The sequence below is a fragment of the Rhincodon typus genome, chromosome 5 (genome assembly GCF_021869965.1).
Source record: "Rhincodon typus isolate 14 chromosome 5, sRhiTyp1.1, whole genome shotgun sequence".
In the NCBI taxonomy this organism is placed as follows: domain Eukaryota; kingdom Metazoa; phylum Chordata; class Chondrichthyes; order Orectolobiformes; family Rhincodontidae; genus Rhincodon; species Rhincodon typus.
This window is the reverse complement of record NC_063336.1, coordinates 20646103-20666186: the sequence shown is the minus strand read 5'-3', so window position 1 is coordinate 20666186 and position 20084 is coordinate 20646103. Positions and strand designations below refer to the sequence as shown.

The window sequence follows — 20084 nt, the reverse complement described above, 5'->3', positions numbered from 1 at the left end:
ACGGAGGCATGGGATTGAGGGTGATTTAGCGGTTTGGATCAGAAATTGGCTGGCTGTAAGAAGACAGAGGGTGGTGGTTGATGGGAAATGTTCATCCTGGAGTTCAGTTACTAGTGGCGTACCTCGAGGATCTGTTTTGGGGCCACTGCTGTTTGTCATTTTTATAAATGACCTGGATGAGGGCGTAGAAGGATGGGTTAGTAAATTTGCGGATGACACCAAAGTTGGTGGAGTTGTGGATAGTGCGGAAGGATGTTGCAGGTTACAGAGGGACATAGAAAAGCTGCAGAGCTGGGCTGAGAGGTGGCAAATGGAGTTTAATGCGGAAAAGTGTGAGGTGATTCACTTTGGAAGGAGTAACAGGAATACAGAGTACTGGGCTAATGGTAAGATTCTTGGTAGTGTGGATGAGCAGAGAGATCTCGGTGTCCATGTGCATAGATCACTGAAAGTTGCCACCCAGGTTGATAGCGTTGTTAAGAAGGCGTACAGTATGTTAGGTTTTATTGGTAGAGGGATTGAGTTTCGGAGCCATGAGGTCATGATGCAGCTGTACAAAACTCTGGTGCGGCCGCACTTGGAGTATTGCGTACAGTTCTGGTCACCGCATTATAGGAAGGATGTGGAAGCATTGGAAAGGGTGCAGAGGAGATTTACCAGGATGTTGCCTGGTATGGAAGGAAGGTCTTATGAGGAAAGGCTGAGGGTCTTGAGGCTGTTTTCGTTAGAGAGAAGAAGGTTAAGAGGTGACTGAATAGAGACATACAAGATGATCAGAGGATTAGATAGGGTGGACAGTGGGAGCCTTTTTCCTCGGATGGTGATGGCTAGCACAAGGGGACATAGCTTTAAATTGAGGGGTGATAGATATAGGACAGATGTCAGAGGTAGGTTCTTTACTCAGAGAGTAGTAAGGGCGTGGAATGCCCTGCCTGCAAAAGTGGTGGACTCGCCAACTTTAAGGGCATTTAAATGGTCATTGGATAAACATATGGATGATAATGGAATAGTTTAGGTTAAATGGGCTTCAGATTGATTTCACAGGTCGGCGCAACATCGAGGGCCGAAGGGCCTGTACTGCGCTGTAATGTTTTATGTTCTATGTTCTATATACCTGGAGAGCTTGTGTAGCTTGACTATTATATTCATTTTGGCCTCCAAATTCATTATTGTACAGTCTCCTAGGCCAAATTTGGGGAGTTATGCTGTTTAATATAACTATTTGTAAATCTTACTGGTGTAGTATCATAAGTGTGAGATGGCAATTGGCCACATGAACAAGCGTAGTAAAGTCATTTTAATCATATCGAATTGCAGTTTGTTCATTGTTTTGTTCCCAAGATTTGAACTGCCAATTTTCTTTTTTAAACTCTGACTTAACTGGTATCAAGCATGAGCCAAATTTCAGAACAGATACTGGCAGGGGGCAAAAAAGCAAGCATATACATGTAGAGTTCTGATATACTTTGGACAAATATGGTTCAATGAGATTTTGAAAAATTTTAAATAGAGAGATTATTGCTTCTACCACTGAAGAACTATGGTGCAGTGTTCGTGTCATCAGATTAGCAAACCAGAGCGCCAAATAAATTAGCTGCGGACATGGGCTCAAATCCTACCATGTTAGCTGGTGAAATGTAATATAAAATTGGTATCAGTAATGGTGACTTTAAAACTGTCCTTGATTGTTGTTAAAAACCCATCTAGTTCACTGATATCCTCTAGGGAATAAAATCTGTCGTCCTTGCGTAATCTGGTCTATATATCATTGCAGTGCTGCTCAACTACTTTTTAGCTAGACTTGTAACTGTCTTTCAAAATAGCAAGCCACCCAGGTCAAGGGGAGTTAGAAATAGGCAACAAATGCCACCCTTGCCAGTAATGACCATACCTGTTCCAAGAATAAAGAAAATAAGCTTGGAGAGGCTCCACTGTACTGAATTATTTAAAAGATGGCATAGCAATTCAAATCATTTGTCTGTGAATGAAACATTAAATGTGTATTGAATAAATGTTCAAAATTACAGGATTTTTTAAGCTATCTTCTTTTCAAGAAAATTAGGACTCTGTTAATGAAATTAGTTTCAGCTTAGCAGACTTTGTATTGTTCTACTGTCACAGCTGACAAAGACTATGTTTCGTAAATTTTGCCAAGAAAGATCTTATAGCCACTGATGTTGCCAGTCCTAAAATACTTTTTTCCTCCTTACTTCTTTTTAAGGCCATAGTAAAGCTGTGCGAGATGTATGCTTTAACAATGATGGCACCCAGTTCCTTAGTGCTGCGTACGACCGATACCTTAAACTCTGGGACACCGAGACGGGTGAGTAAAAATACACTGCTCTGGTATTTGAAGCTTTTCAATTATCTATGAAGTTTACAATGTGTGATAATTGTATAAGATTCAGCCATGGCTCAATTTGTAGCAGTCTTGCCTCTGAGACAGAGTTTTGTGTTCACTTCCCACTGAAACAGAAAAATTAAGGATCGCTCTCCACTGCTTTGCTGAGTGAAGCAGCATCAGATTCACCATTGTTCAGGTAGTAAACCAAGGCCTTTGCCCCCTCTGGCTGTATCTTGACGAGCAGTGGGGTTGTTACCCTACAGTCTCTTGGCCAACACTGATCTCTCGATCAACGTCACGAGAACGGTTTATTTGATCATTATCACATTGCCCTTTCAGGCAGGTTTCTATATATGGATTAGCTGCTGCATTTCTTACATTGCGACAGTGACTACATTTCAAAAATTGTTTAGTGAAGACACCAAAGAACTTTCTCAAATTAGTTGGAAAAGGTCACATCTGCTCATGTGGGGACGTGGAGACCTCAATGGGCACCTAACCCAATAAGCTTCATGATGCTGTGCTGCTCTCCCAATAACACCAGTGCTAACTCATTCTTAATCTCCGAAAGCTTTTATTCCTCTTAGACAGCTGATTCCCTCACCCTGTTATGCAGGTCCTGGTGGCACCCAGTGAACCTCCAGTCAGATGAAGCCAGTTCCGGAGACCCTCACCTGCATCTCCCCCTCTGAAGAGGAAGCCACTGAGCCCTCAGAGGATGCACTGGCAAAGTTTTCACCTGCATTCTTTACCTGCTCAGAAACTTGTACTTTGGTGGGTACTCTGTCTAGATTACACTTGGGAGTACAATCTGGTGAGCACATCAATGACATATCTCTGTAGCTGTTCCATGAAGAAAGCCCTGGGCACCTGCCACTCAGAGTGTTGCTGTACCTGATTAAGTCTCAACCATGTGAGAAATGAGCATCTTCTTCAGACGTTGCAATGGCCAAGCATTGTTCATTTCTCACAAGTAACTGACTGCTTGACTGCAGGTAGGCTCAGAGATCAGGAATCCTCGAAGTGCAATGTAAATGACTGCAGCCAAGGTGTGCACTTTAATTTGGACAACACTTAGGCTACGCACAGTGTGCAGTGTGCACATCATTCCATACTTGCACCCGCCTTGTGAGTCAGATATAGAATCTGTGACATTCAGGGTTGGGAAGTGTACAGTAAACAGTTCGCGTGTTCACTCTCTGTCATAGCACAATGGTCTGCTGAAAAAAGCAGCGGTTCACTGTTTCCCAGGGTGACGGGGTCAATTACTAGGGGACACAGGTTCAAGGTACGAAGGGGGAAGTTTAAAAGAGATGTGCGAGGCAAGTTTTCCCACACAAAGGGTGGTGGGTGCCTGGAATGCATTGGCAGAGGAGGTGCTGCAGCAGTCACAATAGCAGCATTCAGAAGCACCTGGATGAACACATGAATTGAAAGGGAGTAGAGGGATACGGACCATGCAAGTGAAGACCGTTTTAGTATGGAAGAGTAAAATGTAGCAGCGCAGGCTTGGAGGGCTGAAGGGCCTGTTCCTGTGCTGTACTATTCTTTATTCTTCTTTTGTTCTGTCAACTTGATACTCGGGTGTTTCAAAGAAACTTGGCTGTCTCCCTGCACACTGAAACTTAAAGGCTTCCTGATGGTAGAAGGGTTAAAGGAATGTGTGAATTGGTCTGAGAGCAGTGATGTGATGAGGGCTGGTCGCTTGCCAATGCTAACTTGCAAGAATGAGTTGTCAAGGAGTGTAGTGGCCCTGGAACATGCAGGGAGATGGTTTTGAAGAATGGTGATGGCCAAGACTGCAAATAGTATATTCATTAAAAGAGGATTTGAGTTCAGAAGTAAGGATGCCTTACTGCAGTTTGCAGAACCTTGGTGAGATCACACTGGGAGTTTGTATGTAGTTTTGGTCTCCTTACCTGATAGAGCAAAGGCTTGCTATAGAGGGAGTGCATTGGAGGTTCACTAGGCTGATAACAGGGATGATAGGACTGTCCTATGATGTGAGATTGGTTTGACTGGGCCTGTAATCACTAGAGTTTAGAAGGATGAAAGGAGTCTTGATTGAAACCTATAAACTTCTAACAGGGCTGAACAGATTGGATTGAGGGAGGATGTTTTCCCTGGTTGGGAAATCTACACCGAGGTGACACAATTTCAGGATATGGTGTAGACCATTAGGACTGAGATGAGGAAATCTTTGTGCTCAAACCATAGTGAACCTGTGGAATTCTCTGCCACAGAAGACTGTGGAGGCCAAGTCACTGAATATATTCAAGAAAGAGATGGATGCATTTTTAGATTTTGAAGGCTTTAAGGGGTATGGAGAGAAAGTGGCAATATGATATTGAGTTACAGGATCAGCAATCATCACAATGAACGGCAGAGCAGGCACAGAGAACTGAATGGCCTACTGCTGCACCTCTAGTCTCTTGTTTCTATCTTACTGTGGGACCAGCAGTAGCAGAACTTAGGTATCTGCTCTGATTTCCACATCAGGAATTTTTGCCTTCTAGTTTTGCACAGAATGAGAGGAGATTTGGAAATTGCATGTAAATAAGATGAGTAGAGCATTAATGAGATGCAAATGCATGGAAATAAATTAGTTGTTGCTCAATGGTGAGATTCTAAAGCCGCATTTACGACTTGAGGGGAAAATTGCAAAGCATTGTTCATCGTTGAGATTCCCATCTTTTTCATTCTCTCAAAACAGTATTTTCCCATCCTTGTTCCCATTGCAGACACCATGCCAGGGTATTCTGGATGTTGGGATTATTTCCAAGTCACGAAATTGCTGCAGCAGTGGGATTGTCAGTATTAACTTCCAGATGGCATTCAATTAAGAAGGCACATTTTAATTCTGTCCAGTTAGGGCTTCATGGTGGGTTGAGAAGACAGGAGGGCTACTCAATGAATGTGATTGAAAAGGCAAATGTGAGAGTGTTTCTGCAGTAAATCAGGCAAGACGAAATGGAGGCACAAAACAGCAGAAGGAAACCTCAACCACTTCTTTCACTATCCGTGAAATCCAGCCCCAGGAAATGATCTGTAATTGCAAATCTCTGCCTGTGGGTGACCTCGGACTTGCTGATTTGCACTTTACATGCACATTGCATATTATTTCCATGGCACTTGATCTCCCATTATGCATTGCCTGCTTATGAGCTGACATTTCATGGATCCTGGATGCTGTTGGTAAAATTTCATTACCTTCAGAAAATCTCTGTTAATTGTTGCTTCATTAACTCTTATTAATTTGCTTCCTGTTCAACATTTTTTATAACTTTCTTTGTGTCTCATACTACCAAATTTCCCTCCAGTGCCTGATAAAATCACCCTGTTCAGTACAGTTCAAATTAGCTTTAAAACAAATCATGAAACTGTGATCTTCCCCTCCCAAGAACTTGATGAATGAGGAAGATAATTGGGTGGTTTGACATCAGGGTGGAAAGAAGTATCTTGATTTTCCCCATGCCATTTAAGGCACATCCCTGGTTAATTAATGACTTCAAACTTCATGGTTGCACTAACTGATACAAAGCATGATCTCAAAATAGAAATGTTGCAGCAGAATTCTAGTTCTCACACGTGTTCTCGGGATTACGAGTGGAGGTTTTTGGACTCCATTTAACACAGCTTGTTGCTGCGGAAAGGCTGCCAACATCATCAAAGACCCGTCGCACCCTGATAATGCTCTCGTAAGACCTCTTCCATCAAGCAGAAGATATAGAAGCTTGAACGCAGGTTCAGAAACAGCTTCTTCCCGACTATTACTAGACTGATGAATGGATCCTCTAACTTCAAATAATGCTGATCTTGCTAATGTTGATCTTGCCTAGCACATGCCCTGTGCAATGTACCCTGTATGCCTCTGTCTAATTATTTTTTCTACCATGTGATCTGTATGTCCTTGCTCTGTATGATCTGCCTGTACTGCTCGTAAACAAAGCTTTTCACTCTACTTAGGTACATGTGGCAATAAATACACCAAATTAATTAATTGAATTATTTGCTCAAACCTATACCCTTTTGGGATCAGAATGAATAAATTTGGGCCATATAATAATTATTTGTAATGATGGACCACCTATCCAGACAGTTTTATATTGAAATAATTTCCTCTTTGATTCACAGTATATTGTTTGCAAATTTTTGATCTAAGAATTCTGTGAAAATATGAATTAATCTTTTCAGTTTTTTTTATTGATTGATGGGATGTAACGTCGCTGGCAGGACCAGCATTTATTGCCAGTTCCTAATTGTTAAGAGTCAGTCATATTGCTGTGCGTGTGGAGTCACATGTAGGCTGGACCAAGTAGGATTGCAGTTTCCCTCCCTAAAGGACATTAGTAAATGATTTTTCTCCCCCCTGGCAATCAACAATGGTTTCCCATTGCACACTTAATTCCAGACTTTTTTTTTACTGCATTCAGATTCCACCATCTGCCATAGCAGGATTCAAGCCTGCTTCCCCAGAATATTACCTGGGTCTCTGGATTAATAAAATTGAGATAATGCCATTAGGCCATCGCCTTCCCTTAGATTTTATTTGTTGTTCCTTCTTCCCCTGTGCCAGTAAATGCTTACATAAGGAAAAGCAACTTGACTCAAATGGCTGAATCATGCTCCTGCTTTGAGGTTTGTAAGTGCACCATCAAATTCCTCTGCCAGTCTCTCATTACCCCACCCCCACACCAATCACACTCTGCTGCTCAGTGATTTCGCGGCAGTGACAGCTAAATTAAAAAAAAATCACTTATATAAAAATACTCATTGTGTAATTAATTACATAGCAGTATGTCTGGAAAATATTGTTCTTCAGTTTGTAATGCTGTGCAGTATTTTAAGCCTTATCTTATACTTTTTGTATTGTCTCTTTTTGCCTTCAGGGAAATGCACGGCTAAGTTTTCTAATCGAAAAGTTCCATACTGTGTGAAGTTCAATCCTGATGAAGACAAGCAGCATCTCTTTGTGGCTGGTATGTCAGATAAGAAAATTGTCCAGGTGAGATTTGCACTTTATGTCCCATTGTTTTTTTACATTCTGTTGTATTAATGGCTTCTTACTACTCACTCAAACTTATGGAAATAATTAAAACAGTGTGAGAAGTAGTGCAATGGTAATGTCTGTACCCCTGAGCCAAGTGTCCCAGATTCAAGTCCCACCTGCTCCAGAAGAGTGTAATAACATCTCTGAACAGGATGATTGAAGTATACCTATAATTAAATATTTTTCCATATTTGTATTTCAAATAACGGTATTTAAAAAAAAATACAGGCCCAGTGTCCCAATTTCTCTTCATACAACAAACCTGCCATCCCAGGAATCAGTCTGGTAAATACTTCTTTCCTTAAGGAAGGGAACCAAAAATATACACAGTGCTCCAGGTGTGGTCTCACCAAGGCCTGTATAGTTGCAGTAAGACATCTTTGAGTACAGGAGCAAACACTTTTGCAATGAAGACCTTGATTGGTCAAGTACTGTCAAAAAGAAGGACTGCAGAGTTTCTTTAGATATATATAAAGGGCAAAAGAGAGGGAAAAGTGGACATTGGACTGCTGGAAAATGACACTGGAGAGATGACTGGGTGGCACAGTGACACTGGTTAGCACCGCTGCTCACAGCACCAGGGACCCGAGTTTGATTTCACCCTCGGGCAACTGTCTGTGTGGAGTTTGCACATTCTCCCCACGTCTGCATGGGTTTCCTCCGGGTGCTCTAGTTTCCTCCCACAGTCCAAAGATGTACAGGCTAGGTGAATTGGCCATGCTAAATTGCCCATAGTGTTCAGGGATATGTAGATTAGGGGTATGGGTCTGGGTGGGATGCTCTGAGGGTCGGTGTGGACTTGTTGGGCCAAAGGGCCTGTTTCCACACTGTAGGGATTCTATGATTCAGATATTAGTGTGGAACAAGGAAATGGCTGAGGAGCTGAATAATTACTTTGCGTCAGTCTTCACAGTGGAAGACACAAGTAATATCTCAAAAATTCGAGTGTGTCGGGGCAGAGCTGAATATGGTGGCCAACACCAAGGAGAAGGTGCTAGAAAAACTGAATGGCCTGAAGGTGGATAAATTACCTGGACCAGATGGACTACTTCCCAGAATCTTAAGGAGATAGCTAAAGAGATAGTGAAGGCATTAGGGGTGATCTTTCAGGAATTGCTAGAGTCAGGGAGGGTCCCAGAGGACTGGAAAATCGCTAACATGACACACCTGTTTAAAAAAGGAGTAAGGCAAAAGACTGAAAATTACAGGCCGATTTACAACTCCATTACAACCTCCATTGTGGGTAAGATTTTGGAGTCTGTTACGAAGGATGAGATTTCTGAATACTTGGAAGTGTATGGTAAAATACGGCAAATTCAGCATGGCTTCGTCAAGGGGAGGTCACGCCTGACAAATCTGTTAGAATTCTTTGAGGAAGTAATGAGCAGGTTAGGCCAAGGAGAGTCCATACATGTTAGCTACCTGGACTTCCAGAACACCTTTGACGAGGTGCTGCACAGAAGGCTGTAGAGTAACATAAGGGTCCCTAGTGCTAGAGGCAAGGTGCTAGTATGGATAGAAGATTTGCTCTCTGGCAGAAAGCAGAGAGTGGAGTTAAAAGGGTCTATGTTGTGATGGCAGCTGGTGACTAGTGGTGTTCCACAAGGGTCAGTGTTGGGACCACAACTTTTCACTTTATACATTAATGATCTCGTTGAAGGAACTATGGGCATTCTGGCTAATTTTGCAGACGATACAAAGATAGGTAGAGGGATAGGTAGTATTGAGGAGGTGGGGAGACTGCAGAGTGAGAGTGGACAAAGAAGTGGCAGATGGAGTACAACGTGGGAAAGTGTGAGTTCATGCACTTTGGTAAGAAGAATAAAAGCATGGACTATTTTCTAAATGGAGAGAAAATTCAGAAGTCTGAAGTGTAAAGAGACTTGGATGTTCTAGTCCATGATTCTCTCAAGGTAAACTTGCAGGTTGAGTCAGTAGTTAGGAAGGCAAATGCAGCTTTGGCATATATTTTGAGAGGACTTGGAATAGCAAAAGATATACTTCTGAGGCTCTGCACAGTTTTGGGCCCCATATCTCAGGAAAGATGTACTGGCCCTGGAGTGGGTTCAGAGGAGGTTCACGAATGGTCCCAGGAATGAAAAGCTTAACATATGAGGAACGTTTGAGGACTCTGGGTCTAAACTCGATGGAGTTTAGAAGGATGAGGAGGGATCTAATTGAAACTTACAGAATACTGAATGGCCTGGACAGAGTGTATGTTTGGAAGATGTTTCCATTGGTAGGAGAGACTAGGACCGGAGGGCGCAGCCTTAGAGTAAAGGGAAGTCCTTTTAGAACGGCGATAAGGAGAAACTTCTTCAGCCAGAGCGTGGTGAATCTATGGAATTCACTGCCACAGAAGGCTGTGGAGGCCAGGTCATTGAGTATATTTAAGACAATAGGTTCTTGATTGTCAAGGGGATTAAGAGTTATGGGGAGAAAGCGGGAGTATGGGGTTGAGAAACTTATCAGCCATGATTGAATGGCAGAGTAAACTTGATGGGCTGAATGGCCTAATTTCTGCTCTTATGTATTATGGTCTTAAATAAAAACAGGAAATGCTGGAGAAACTCAACAGATCTAGCAATATCTGTAGAGAGAGAAATAGTTAACATTTCAAGTCCAACATGACTTGTTCAGAGCTGCTAAGAGTCAAACAACTTGGTGGAAACGTGGCCTGGAAGATGGTAGCGGGGACATTGTGACTGAAGGAGGTGCTGGGAGTTGTAATTGTAGAAAATCTGATTGGGGAAAGAATGAGGCGTGGCTTCACAGGGAAGACTGAGCTCCAAGGTATACTGGAGGTGCAGCCTTGTTGGAGCAGATTCAAGAAGAGTAAACATGTCCTGCAGCCACAGCAGGGAAGGTCAAAAGAAGGTTAGCAGTACCAGGAACAAAGCCCTAAGGAGTGGAATGCACTGCTGCAAGTCTTTCAGTGACCTAAAACATGTGGTTAAATCAAACCATCTTTTGACCCTGAAAGGTGCTCAGTCTATCTCCAATTACCCTGGAACGAAGAAGGTGCCTCAAAAATTTGAACAACTGCTGTAACTAGCTGTCTGACACTGCTATTTTGTAACAAACGTAGGAATGGTATTTTCCGCTAACAGGATGTTGTTGTCAAGCTAAAATACAATTATCTCGCACCGCAAATGAGTAATATGACATTTAATGAAGTGTGGCATCAAGTAGCTCGAGGAAAACACAACTCAAGGGGAATCGGAGGTAAAACTCGCCACTGGTTGGAGTCATACCAGGCACAAAGGAAAATAGTTGTAGAGGTCAGAATGATCTCTGCGGGAGATCCTCAGGGTAGTGGGATTCGAGGCCCAATCATCTTCAACATAAAGTTAGAAGTCAGAACATTCTCTGATGATTGCACAATATTCAATACCATTTGTAATTCCTCAGGAACTGAAGCAATCCATGGCCAAATGAAGCAAAACCTGAACAAGATTTCGGTTTTGATTGACAGGTGGCAACTGATATTCATGCGACACAAGTGCCAGGCAATGACCATCTCCAACAAGAGACAATCTGACCATCATGGCTACAAGAGCCGGTCAGAGGCTGGGAATCCTGCAGCAAGATCTCAGCACCCCAAGGCCTTCTACCCTCCCTCGACCTCTTCATCTCCAACTGCCGTTGAGACATCAATCACCTCAACCTCTCCACCCCTCTCACCCACTCCAACCTCTCCCCCGCAGAACGTGCAGCCCTCCGCTCCAATCCCGACCTCACCAGAAAACCCACGGACAAGGGAGGTGCAGTTGTAGTATGGCGCACTGACCTCTACATCGCCGAGGCCAGACGCCAACTCTCCGACACCTCCTTCTACCGCCCCCTTGATCATGACCCCACCCCTGAGCACCAAACCATCATCTCCCAAACCATCCACAACCTCATCACCTCAGGTGACCTCCCACCCACGGCCTCCAACCTCATCGTTCCACAACCTCGCACCGCCCGCTTCTATCTCCTTCCCAAAATCCACAAACCTGAATGCCCTGGTCGACCCATTGTCTCCGCCTGCTCCTGCCCCACCGAACTGATCTCCAACTATCTGGACTCCATTTTCTCCCCCTTGGTCCAGGAACTCCCAACCTATGTCCGTAACACCACCCACGCCCTCCACCTCCTCCAGAACTTCCAACTCCCCGGTCCCCAACACCTCATCTTTATCATGGACGTCCAGTCCCTCTACACCTGCATTCCCCATACAGATGGCCTAAAGGCCCTCCGCTTCTTCCTGTCCCGCAGGCCCGACCAGTCCCCCTCCACTGACACCCTCATCCGCTTAGCCGAACTCGCCCTCACCCTCAACAACTTCTCTTTCAATTCCTCCCACTTCCTACAGACAAAGGGGGTGGCCATGGGTACCCGTATGGGCCCAAGCTACGCCTGCCTCTTTGTAAGATACATGGAACAATCCCTCTTCCGTACCTACACTGGCCCTAAACCCCACCTCTTCCTCCGTTACATTGATGACTATATCGGCGCCGCCTCGTGCTCCCACGAGGAGCTCGAACAGTTCATCCACTTCACCAACACCTTCCACCCCAACCTTAAGTTTACCTGGACCATCTCTAATACCTCTCTCCCCTTCCTGGACCTCTCTGTCTCCATCTCGGGCAACCACCTAGAAACCGATATTCATTTCAAGCCCACCGACTCCCACAGCTACCTAGAATACACCTCCTCCCGCCCACCTTCCTGCAAAAATGCTATCCCCTATTCCCAATTCCTTCGCCTCCGCCGCATCTGCTCCCAGGATGAGGCATTCCACTCCCGTACATCTCAGTTGTCCTCGTTTTTCAAGGACCGTAACTTCCCCCCCTCAGTGGTCGAGAACGCCCTCAACCGTATCTCCCGCAACTCATCCCTCACACCCCGTCCACGCAATAAGAACCAAAAAAGAATCCCCCTCGTCCTCATGTACCACCCCACCAACCTCCGGATCCAACGCATCATCCTCCGACACTTCCGCCATCTGCAATCCGACCCCACCACCAAAGACATCTTTCCCTCCCCACCTTTATCTGCTTTCCGGAGGGACAACTCTCTCCGTGACTCCCTTGTCCGCTCCACACTCCCCTCCAGCTCCACCACACCCGGCACTTTTCCCTGCAACCGCAGGAAGTGCTACACCTGCCCCCATACCTCCTCCCTCACCCCCATCCCAGGCCCCAAGAAGACTTTCCACATCAAGCAGATGTTCACCTGCACATCTGCCAATGTGGTATACTGCATCCGCTGTACCCGGTGTGGCTTCCTCTACATCGGGGAAACCAAGCGGAGACTCGGGGACCGCTTTGCAGAACACTTACGCTCGGTTCGCAACAAACAACTGCACCTCCCAGTCGCGAACCATTTCAACTCCCCCTCCCATTCCTCAGACGACATGTCCATCCTGGGCCTCCTGCAGTGCCACAACGATGCCACCCGAAGGTTGCAGGAACAGCAACTCATATTCCGCTTGGGAACCCTGCAGCCCAATGGTATCAATGTGGATTTCACAAGTTTCAAAATCTCCCCTCCCCCCCTACCGCATCCCAAAACCGTCCAGCTCGTCCCTGCCTCCCTAACCTGTTCTTCCTCCCACCTATCCCCTCCTCCCACCTCAAGCCGCACCCCCATCTCCTCCCTACTAACCTCATCCCGCCCCCTTGACCTGTCCGTCCTCCCTGGACTGAACTATCCCCTCCCTAACTCCCCACCTACACTCACCTTTACTGGCTCCATCCCCGCCTCTTCGACCTGTTTGTTTCCTCTCCACCTATCCTCTCCTCTATCCATCTTCTATCCGCCTCCCACTCTCTCCCTATTTATTTCAGAACCCCCTTCCCCTCCCCCTTTTCTGATGAAGGGTCTAGGCCCGAAACGTCAGCCTTTCTGCTCCTATGATGCTGCTTGGCCTCCTGTGTTCATCCAGCCCTGCACCGTGTTGTCTTGCAAGATCTCAGCTGCTTTCTCCCTGTAACCTGTCACACAGTCACAAAATTGTTAGCAGGTACAGAAGGAGGCTATTCAGCCCATCTACAGGGGAAGGGAGTGCAGCTTCAGAGTGAGAAACAGCATGAAGAGAGGCAGACCAGGCGAGTTAAAATAGTGGGAGTGTGGGAGTGCAGCTTCAGAGCAACAAACTGTGTGCAGAAAGATAGGCCCAGCGAGTTAAAAGAGTAGAGAGAGGCAGACTGGAACATTGTCCATCTCCACCTTAAATTTACTCAAAGTTTTAATTAGTAGCAGGTTGAAATAGAATGGAGGTTAAGGTGAGATCAGCTAAGCTTGTATAGATTGGAAGGGCAGCATCAAGGGGCTGTATTGCCTATTCCTGAGCATAGTTCAACTGAGCATAGTTACATAATGCTCAATTCCTACTCTTCCCCCATACCCTTGCACACTTTTTCTATCCAAATAATCATCCAGTGCCTTCTTGAATTTCTCTATTGAGCCTGCCTCAACCCCATTTCCAGGCAGTGCATTCCATACCCTAACAGTATGCTGTGCATAAATATTTTTTTCATATCACCCTTGCTTCTTTTGCACGTCACTTTAAATCTGTACCCTCTTGTTCTTGCTTTTTTTACAAGTGAGAACACCTTCTCCCTATCTACCCACTTAAATTTTGAAAACCTCTGTCAGAACTTCTGTTGGATTTCTTGTCTCCAAGGAAAACAGTCCCAACTTCTTTAATCTACCCTCCATTAGACAGCTTCTTATTCCTGGAATCATTCTTGTAAACCACTTCTGCACTATCTCCAATGCATTCACATCCTTCCTATAACCTGGTGCCCCATAACTCTACACAATACTGCAGCTGAGGTCTGAACACAACTTCACTATCATTTCCTTGCTCTTATATCTGCACACCTATTATTAAGGACACTATGCTTTATTAACTACTCCTTCTACCTATCCTGCCACCTTCAATGATCTGTGCACATAAACGCAGAGATTTTAATCTAGTTTGGCAGGGGAATGGGGCACAAAGTAGATGTAAAGTCGGGAACAAGATCCAATGAGATATTGAGGTTGTTGAGGTTGGTTGGCTCGCCGAGCTGGTTTCTTGTTTCGCAGACGTTTCGTTACCATGCTTGGTAACATCCTCAGTGCAGCCTCCGATGAAGCATCAGTGTGTTTTCCAGTCTGGTTTTTTAAACTCTGGGGTCCGTCGAGATGGATTGCCTCACTTCCGGTTTCCCTTCATAGTGGAAATGTATATGGGGTCGAGTTCAATGTGTTTATTAATAGCATGCTTTGTGGAGTGCCATGCTTCCAGGAATTCTCGTGCTTGTCTCTGCTTAGCCTGTCCCAGGATCTTGGTGTTGTCCCAGTCGAAGTCTTGGTTCTCCTTGTCCATGTGGATTGAGATGAATGAGTATTGATCGTGTCTTTTTGTAGCCAGTTGGAGTTCATGTACCCTTGTTGTTAGTTTCCTTCCTGTTTGTCCGATGTAGTGTTTCTTGCAGTCTCTGCAGGGGATTTTGTAGATGACATTGGTCCTGTCCATGGTGGGGAGTGGGTCTTTAGTTCAGGTGAGCAGTTGTCATAGGGTTGACGTGGGCTTGTGTGCCACTCTGATGCCCAGCGGTCGTAGGAGTCTTGTGGTGAGTTCTGACGTGTTCCTGATCTAGGGTAGTGTGATAAGTGTGTCGGGGTGTGTAGAATCTTCCTGCTGCTGTTCTTGTAGGCATCTTCGACCCAGTTCTTTGGATACCCATTATTCTTGAACACTTGGAAGAGGTATTCTTCTTCCTGTTGGCGTAGTTCCGTGTTGTTGCAGTGTGTTGTTGCCCTTTTAAATAGTGTTCGCACGCAGCTTCGTTTGTGTGTGCTGGGATGGTTACTATTGAAGTTCAGTACCTGGTCTGTGTGTGTGGCTTTACGGTGTACTTTCGTTTGCAGTTCCTCATTTGTCTTGCGCTCTACCATGACGTCCAAGAATGGGAGCTGTTTGTTCTTATCCTCCTCTCTGGTCAATCTTATTCCGGTGAGGGTGTTGTTTATAAGTCTGTGTGTCTCTTCTAATTTGGTCCGTTTAATGATGACAAAGGTGTCATCTACGTAGCGTTTTCCACTTCCGGTTTTTCTTCGTAGTGGAATGTATATGGGGTCGAGTTCAATGTGTTTATTAATAGCATGCTTTGTGGAGTGCCATGCTTCCAGGAATTCTTGTGCTTGTCTCTGCCTAGCCTGTCCCAGGATCTTGGTGTTGTCCCAGTCGAAGTCTTGGTTCTCCTTGTCCATGTGGATTGAGATGAACGAGTATTGGTCGTGTCTTTTTGTAGCCAGTTGGTGTTCATGCACCCTTGTTGTTAGTTTCCTTCCTGTTTGTCTGATGTAGTGTTTCTTGCAGTCTCTCAGGGGATTTTGTAGATGACATTGGTCCTGTCCATGGCGGGGAGTGGGTCTTAGGTTCAATGAGATATAGAATGAATGCTAGTACAGTCTATCAGGCAGAGAAGACATTGTCACGATAAGGGTCGTGGGAGGTCCGGAATGCTAAATTGTATCTATTTTAATGTGAGATGCTTGACTGGTGAGGTGACGAATTTTGAGGTTGATCAGCACGTGGGAATGTGAGATTGTTGCCATCACTGAGACAGGGTTGAAGGGAGGGCGGAACTGACAGCTCAACATTCCAGGGCATAGAAGTTTCAGGCACAATTGTGGAGGCATTGCATCATTGTTAAAGGAAACCATCACTGCAGAATAAGGGAGGATGTCCTAGAAAGTCTTCAAATGAGGCCATCTGGGTAGATTTTAAAACAAAAAAGTGTCAATTACTTTGCTGGAACTATTCTACAGGGCTCCCAACAGTCAGAGGGAGTTGGAAGGAACAAATATGTGGGCAAATTACAGAAAGGTATGAGAGAAGCAGAGTTATAGTTGTAGGGAATTTCAACTTTGCTAAATTAACTGGGATCGCCTTAGTGTGAAAGGATTAGACGGATGGAATTTTTAAAGTGCATCCAGCAGAGCTTCTTGTGCCAGTACATAGTCCTGCTAGAGATAGGGTAGTGTTAAACCGAATCCTAGTAAATGAAGCCAGTCAAGTGGTTGCAGTGCCAGTGGGTGAGCGTTTTGGGGGTATTGATAGTAACTCTGTAAGTTTCAAAGCCATTATGGAAAGCGATGTGGATAGTGCAGAAATGTTTAAATTGGGGAAAGGCCAATTTCAGTGTCATTAGACAGGATATGGCAAACATAAACTGGGAACAGCTACTTGAAGGTAAATCTATATTTGGAAAGTGGGAGTCTCTTAAAAGTAGTGTAGTGAGAATTCGGGGCCAGCTTGTTCCTTTAAGTGCGAAGGGCAAGGGTAGCAGGTCAATGGAACCCTGGATGTCATGGAATTTTCAGAATTTGATTTTTTTTTAGGAAAGCATATATTAGCTACAGCACATTAAAAACAGGGATGCCCTTCAGAAGTATAGAGAGTGTAAAGAAATTAGGAGGGCAAAGATGGGTCACGAGATATCTAACAAATAGGATTAAGGAAAACTCCAAGACATTTTATGAGTATGTTAAGCGTAAGAGGGTAACCAGGGAAAGAGTGGGGCCTATTAGAGACCAAAGGGGTAAGTTGTGCATGAAGCCAGAGGACATGGTTGAGGGCTTAAATGAATATTTCTCATCTGTATTCATTGTAGCCAGGGATTTCACTTGGGTTGGTGAAGTTCTAGAACATATTAAAATTAGTAAGGGGGAAGTATTAGATGTTTTAGTGGACATAAAGATGTATAAAACTCCAGGCCCCCGAAAAGATGTGTCCCAGGCTGCTACGGGAGGCAAGGGAGGAGATTGCTCGGGCCCTGGCAGAGATATTTAATACTTCGCTTGCCACAAGTGAAGTGCCAGATGATTGGAGGACAGCTATCGTGGTTCATCTGTTTAAGAAGCACAGCAGGACTAGGCGAGATAATTACAGACCAGTTAGTTTGATGTTGGTGGGGAAATCATTGGAAAAAATTCTGAGGGACAAAATTAATCAACACTGGGAAAGGCAGGGATTGATCAGGGATAGTTGACACAGATTTGTTGGTGGGAAATCCCTGCCTGACTAATTTAATGGAGTTTTTTGAAAAGGTAACTAAATATATTGATGAGGGTAGTGCAGTTGATGTGGTTTAATGGAATTCAGTAAGTCCTTTGACCAGGTCCGACATGGTAATGTTAAAAGGTCATGAGCCCCTGAGATTTAAGGCAAGTTGGCAAACTGGATCCAAAATTGGCATGCAAATAGGAGGCAAATGGTGATGGTGGAGGGTTGTTTTTGTGATTGGAAGCCTGTGACCAGTAGTGTATCACAGGATTCGGTGCTGGGACCTTTGTGTTTTGTCACATACATTAAGGACTTGGATGTTAATGTGAAGTTTGCAGATGACATGAAAATTGGTGTTCTTGGTAGTGAGGGGATGATCTCTGGCTACAGGGTGGTTAAGAAGGTGTTTAGCATGCTTGCCTTCATGCTTAGACCATTTGAATATAGGAGTTGGAACGTCATGTCGAGTTTGTACAGGATGTTGGTGAGGCCTCTTCTGTAGTACTGTGTACGTTCTGGTTGCCCTGCTATAGGAAGAATATCATTAAACTGGAGAGGATTCAGAAAAGATTTATCAGAATGTTGCCGGGAATGGAGGGTTTGAGTTACAAATATAAGCTGGGTCATTTTCTTACTGGAGGTTGAGGGTTGACCTTATAGAGATTTGTAAAATCATGAGGGGCATAGATAAGGTGAATAGCAAAGGCTTTTCCCGAGGATGGTGGAGTTCAAAACTAAGGGGCATATTTTTAAGGTGAGAGGAGAAAGATTTAAAAAAGATATATGGGGCAACTTTTTTTAGAGTGTGGGTTTGTTTGTGGAATGAACTGCCAGAGGAAGTGGTGGATGCAGGTAAAGGTACAGTATAAAGTTTTCGAGAAGATTTGTAGTTCGGGTTGTGGATGAGGTTGTAGACTTGCTCGCCGAGCCAATGGGTTTGGTTGCAAACGTTTCGTCACCCTGCTAAGTAACATCGTCATTGCACCTCTGGTGAAGTGTCAGTGTTCTGTACTGCTTTTTATTTGTATGCCTCAGTTTGTTGGGTTGTTTGGTACCACATGCGGTTCTGTTTTTCAGTGGTTTGTACACCAGGTCTAATTCAATGTGATTGTTGATGGAGTTCTGGTTAGAATACCAGGGAATTCCTGGAGGCCTGTTTGCTAGAAACAGAACCAGAAGTGGTACCAAACACCCTAACAAACTGAGGCATATAAATAACAGGCAGGACAGAACACCAATGCTTCACCGGAGGCGCAGTGATGAAGTTACTTAGCAGGGTGACAGAACATTTGCAACCAAACCCACTGGCTTGGCGAGCATGTCTACAAACTCAAAGTTACAGAATTTAAAAGACATTTGGATAAGTACATGAATAGAAAGGTTTGGAAAGACATGGGCCAAATGCAGGCAAGTGGCACTAGTTAGGTTTGGGAACATTGTTGGCATGCACCAGTTGGACTGAAGTATCTGCTTCCATGCTCTATGATCTACAGTCTGATATTGATCAACTTGTAAATTGGACAGAGCAATGGCAGATGGAATTTTATCTTGATAAGTGAGAGGTGATGCATTTTGGGAGGTCTCATAAGGGAATGATATACATAATCTATGATAGGTCCCTTGGGAATACTGAGGAACAGAGGGACCTCTGTATATAAGTCCACAGAAGGCATATGGGATGCTTGCCTTCATAAACCGGGGCTTAGAATATAGGAACAAAAAAATGCTGTGAATGCTGGAAAACAGAAATTACTGGAAAGGCTCAGCAGGTCTGGCAGCGTCTGTGAAGAGAAATCGGTTAACATTTTAGGTCCAGTGATCCTTCTTCAGAACAGGAAGAACCCTTCTTCAGCAGGGAAGTCTTGTTACAACTTTATAAAACATTGGTTAGGCCATAGATGGAATACTATGTGCGTTTCTGGTCGCCAAACTATTGATTGCACTGGAGATGGTGTTAATTTCTTCTACAAGGATGTTGCATGGGATGAAAAGTCTCAGTAATAAGGAGAGATGGGATAGCTGGGCTTGTTTTCCTTGAAGCAGAGGAGGCTGGAGTAGAGGTTCTGACTGAGGTATACAAAATTGTAGGAGGCATAGATAAGGTAGATTGTGAGAATCTTTTCCCCATGGGAGCTGTGTCTAAAACCAGAAGACACAAGTTTGACGTGAGGAGTAAGTGATTTAGAGGAGATCTGATTTAAAAAAAAATTTCACCCGGGGGTGGTAGGAACATGGAACACAAGAGAACCTGCCTCTCAAAGTGTGGTGGAGGCAGGTACTCGCATATCTTTTAAGAAACATCTGGATGTACACATACTGTGCCAGGATATAGTAGACTATGGATCAAGTGCAGGTAAATGAGATCAGGGTAGTTTGGTGTTTGTTGGTCGCATTGGCGTGGTGAGCTACAGTGTCTGTTTCTATGCTGTATGACTTGAAAATAACTCTATATTAATAACCCAGGTCCCTCTGTTCCTGTACCCTGTTTAGAATTGTACCCCTTATTTTGTATTGTCTTTCAATGTTTTTCTGACTAAAGTGCATCATCTTGCACTTGTCTGCATTGAACCTCATCTGCCTACTCTGCCAACTTGCCGATTTCCTTTTTGGAGTTTCGCGTTGTCCACCTTCCTGTTTACAAT

General features: G+C 44.4%; 1 protein-coding gene across 1 annotated transcript in view; it reads left to right on the top strand.

Moving 5' to 3' along the window:
* Nucleotides 1–20084, top strand: part of cdc40 (cell division cycle 40 homolog (S. cerevisiae)) — a 134828-nt gene that overhangs the window by 74471 nt on the left and 40273 nt on the right. The window contains exons 10-11 of the mRNA XM_048596686.1: nt 2222–2323; nt 7234–7349. Coding sequence (XP_048452643.1) covers nt 2222–2323; nt 7234–7349 — 218 coding nt within the window. The remainder of the gene's footprint in view (nt 1–2221; nt 2324–7233; nt 7350–20084) is intronic.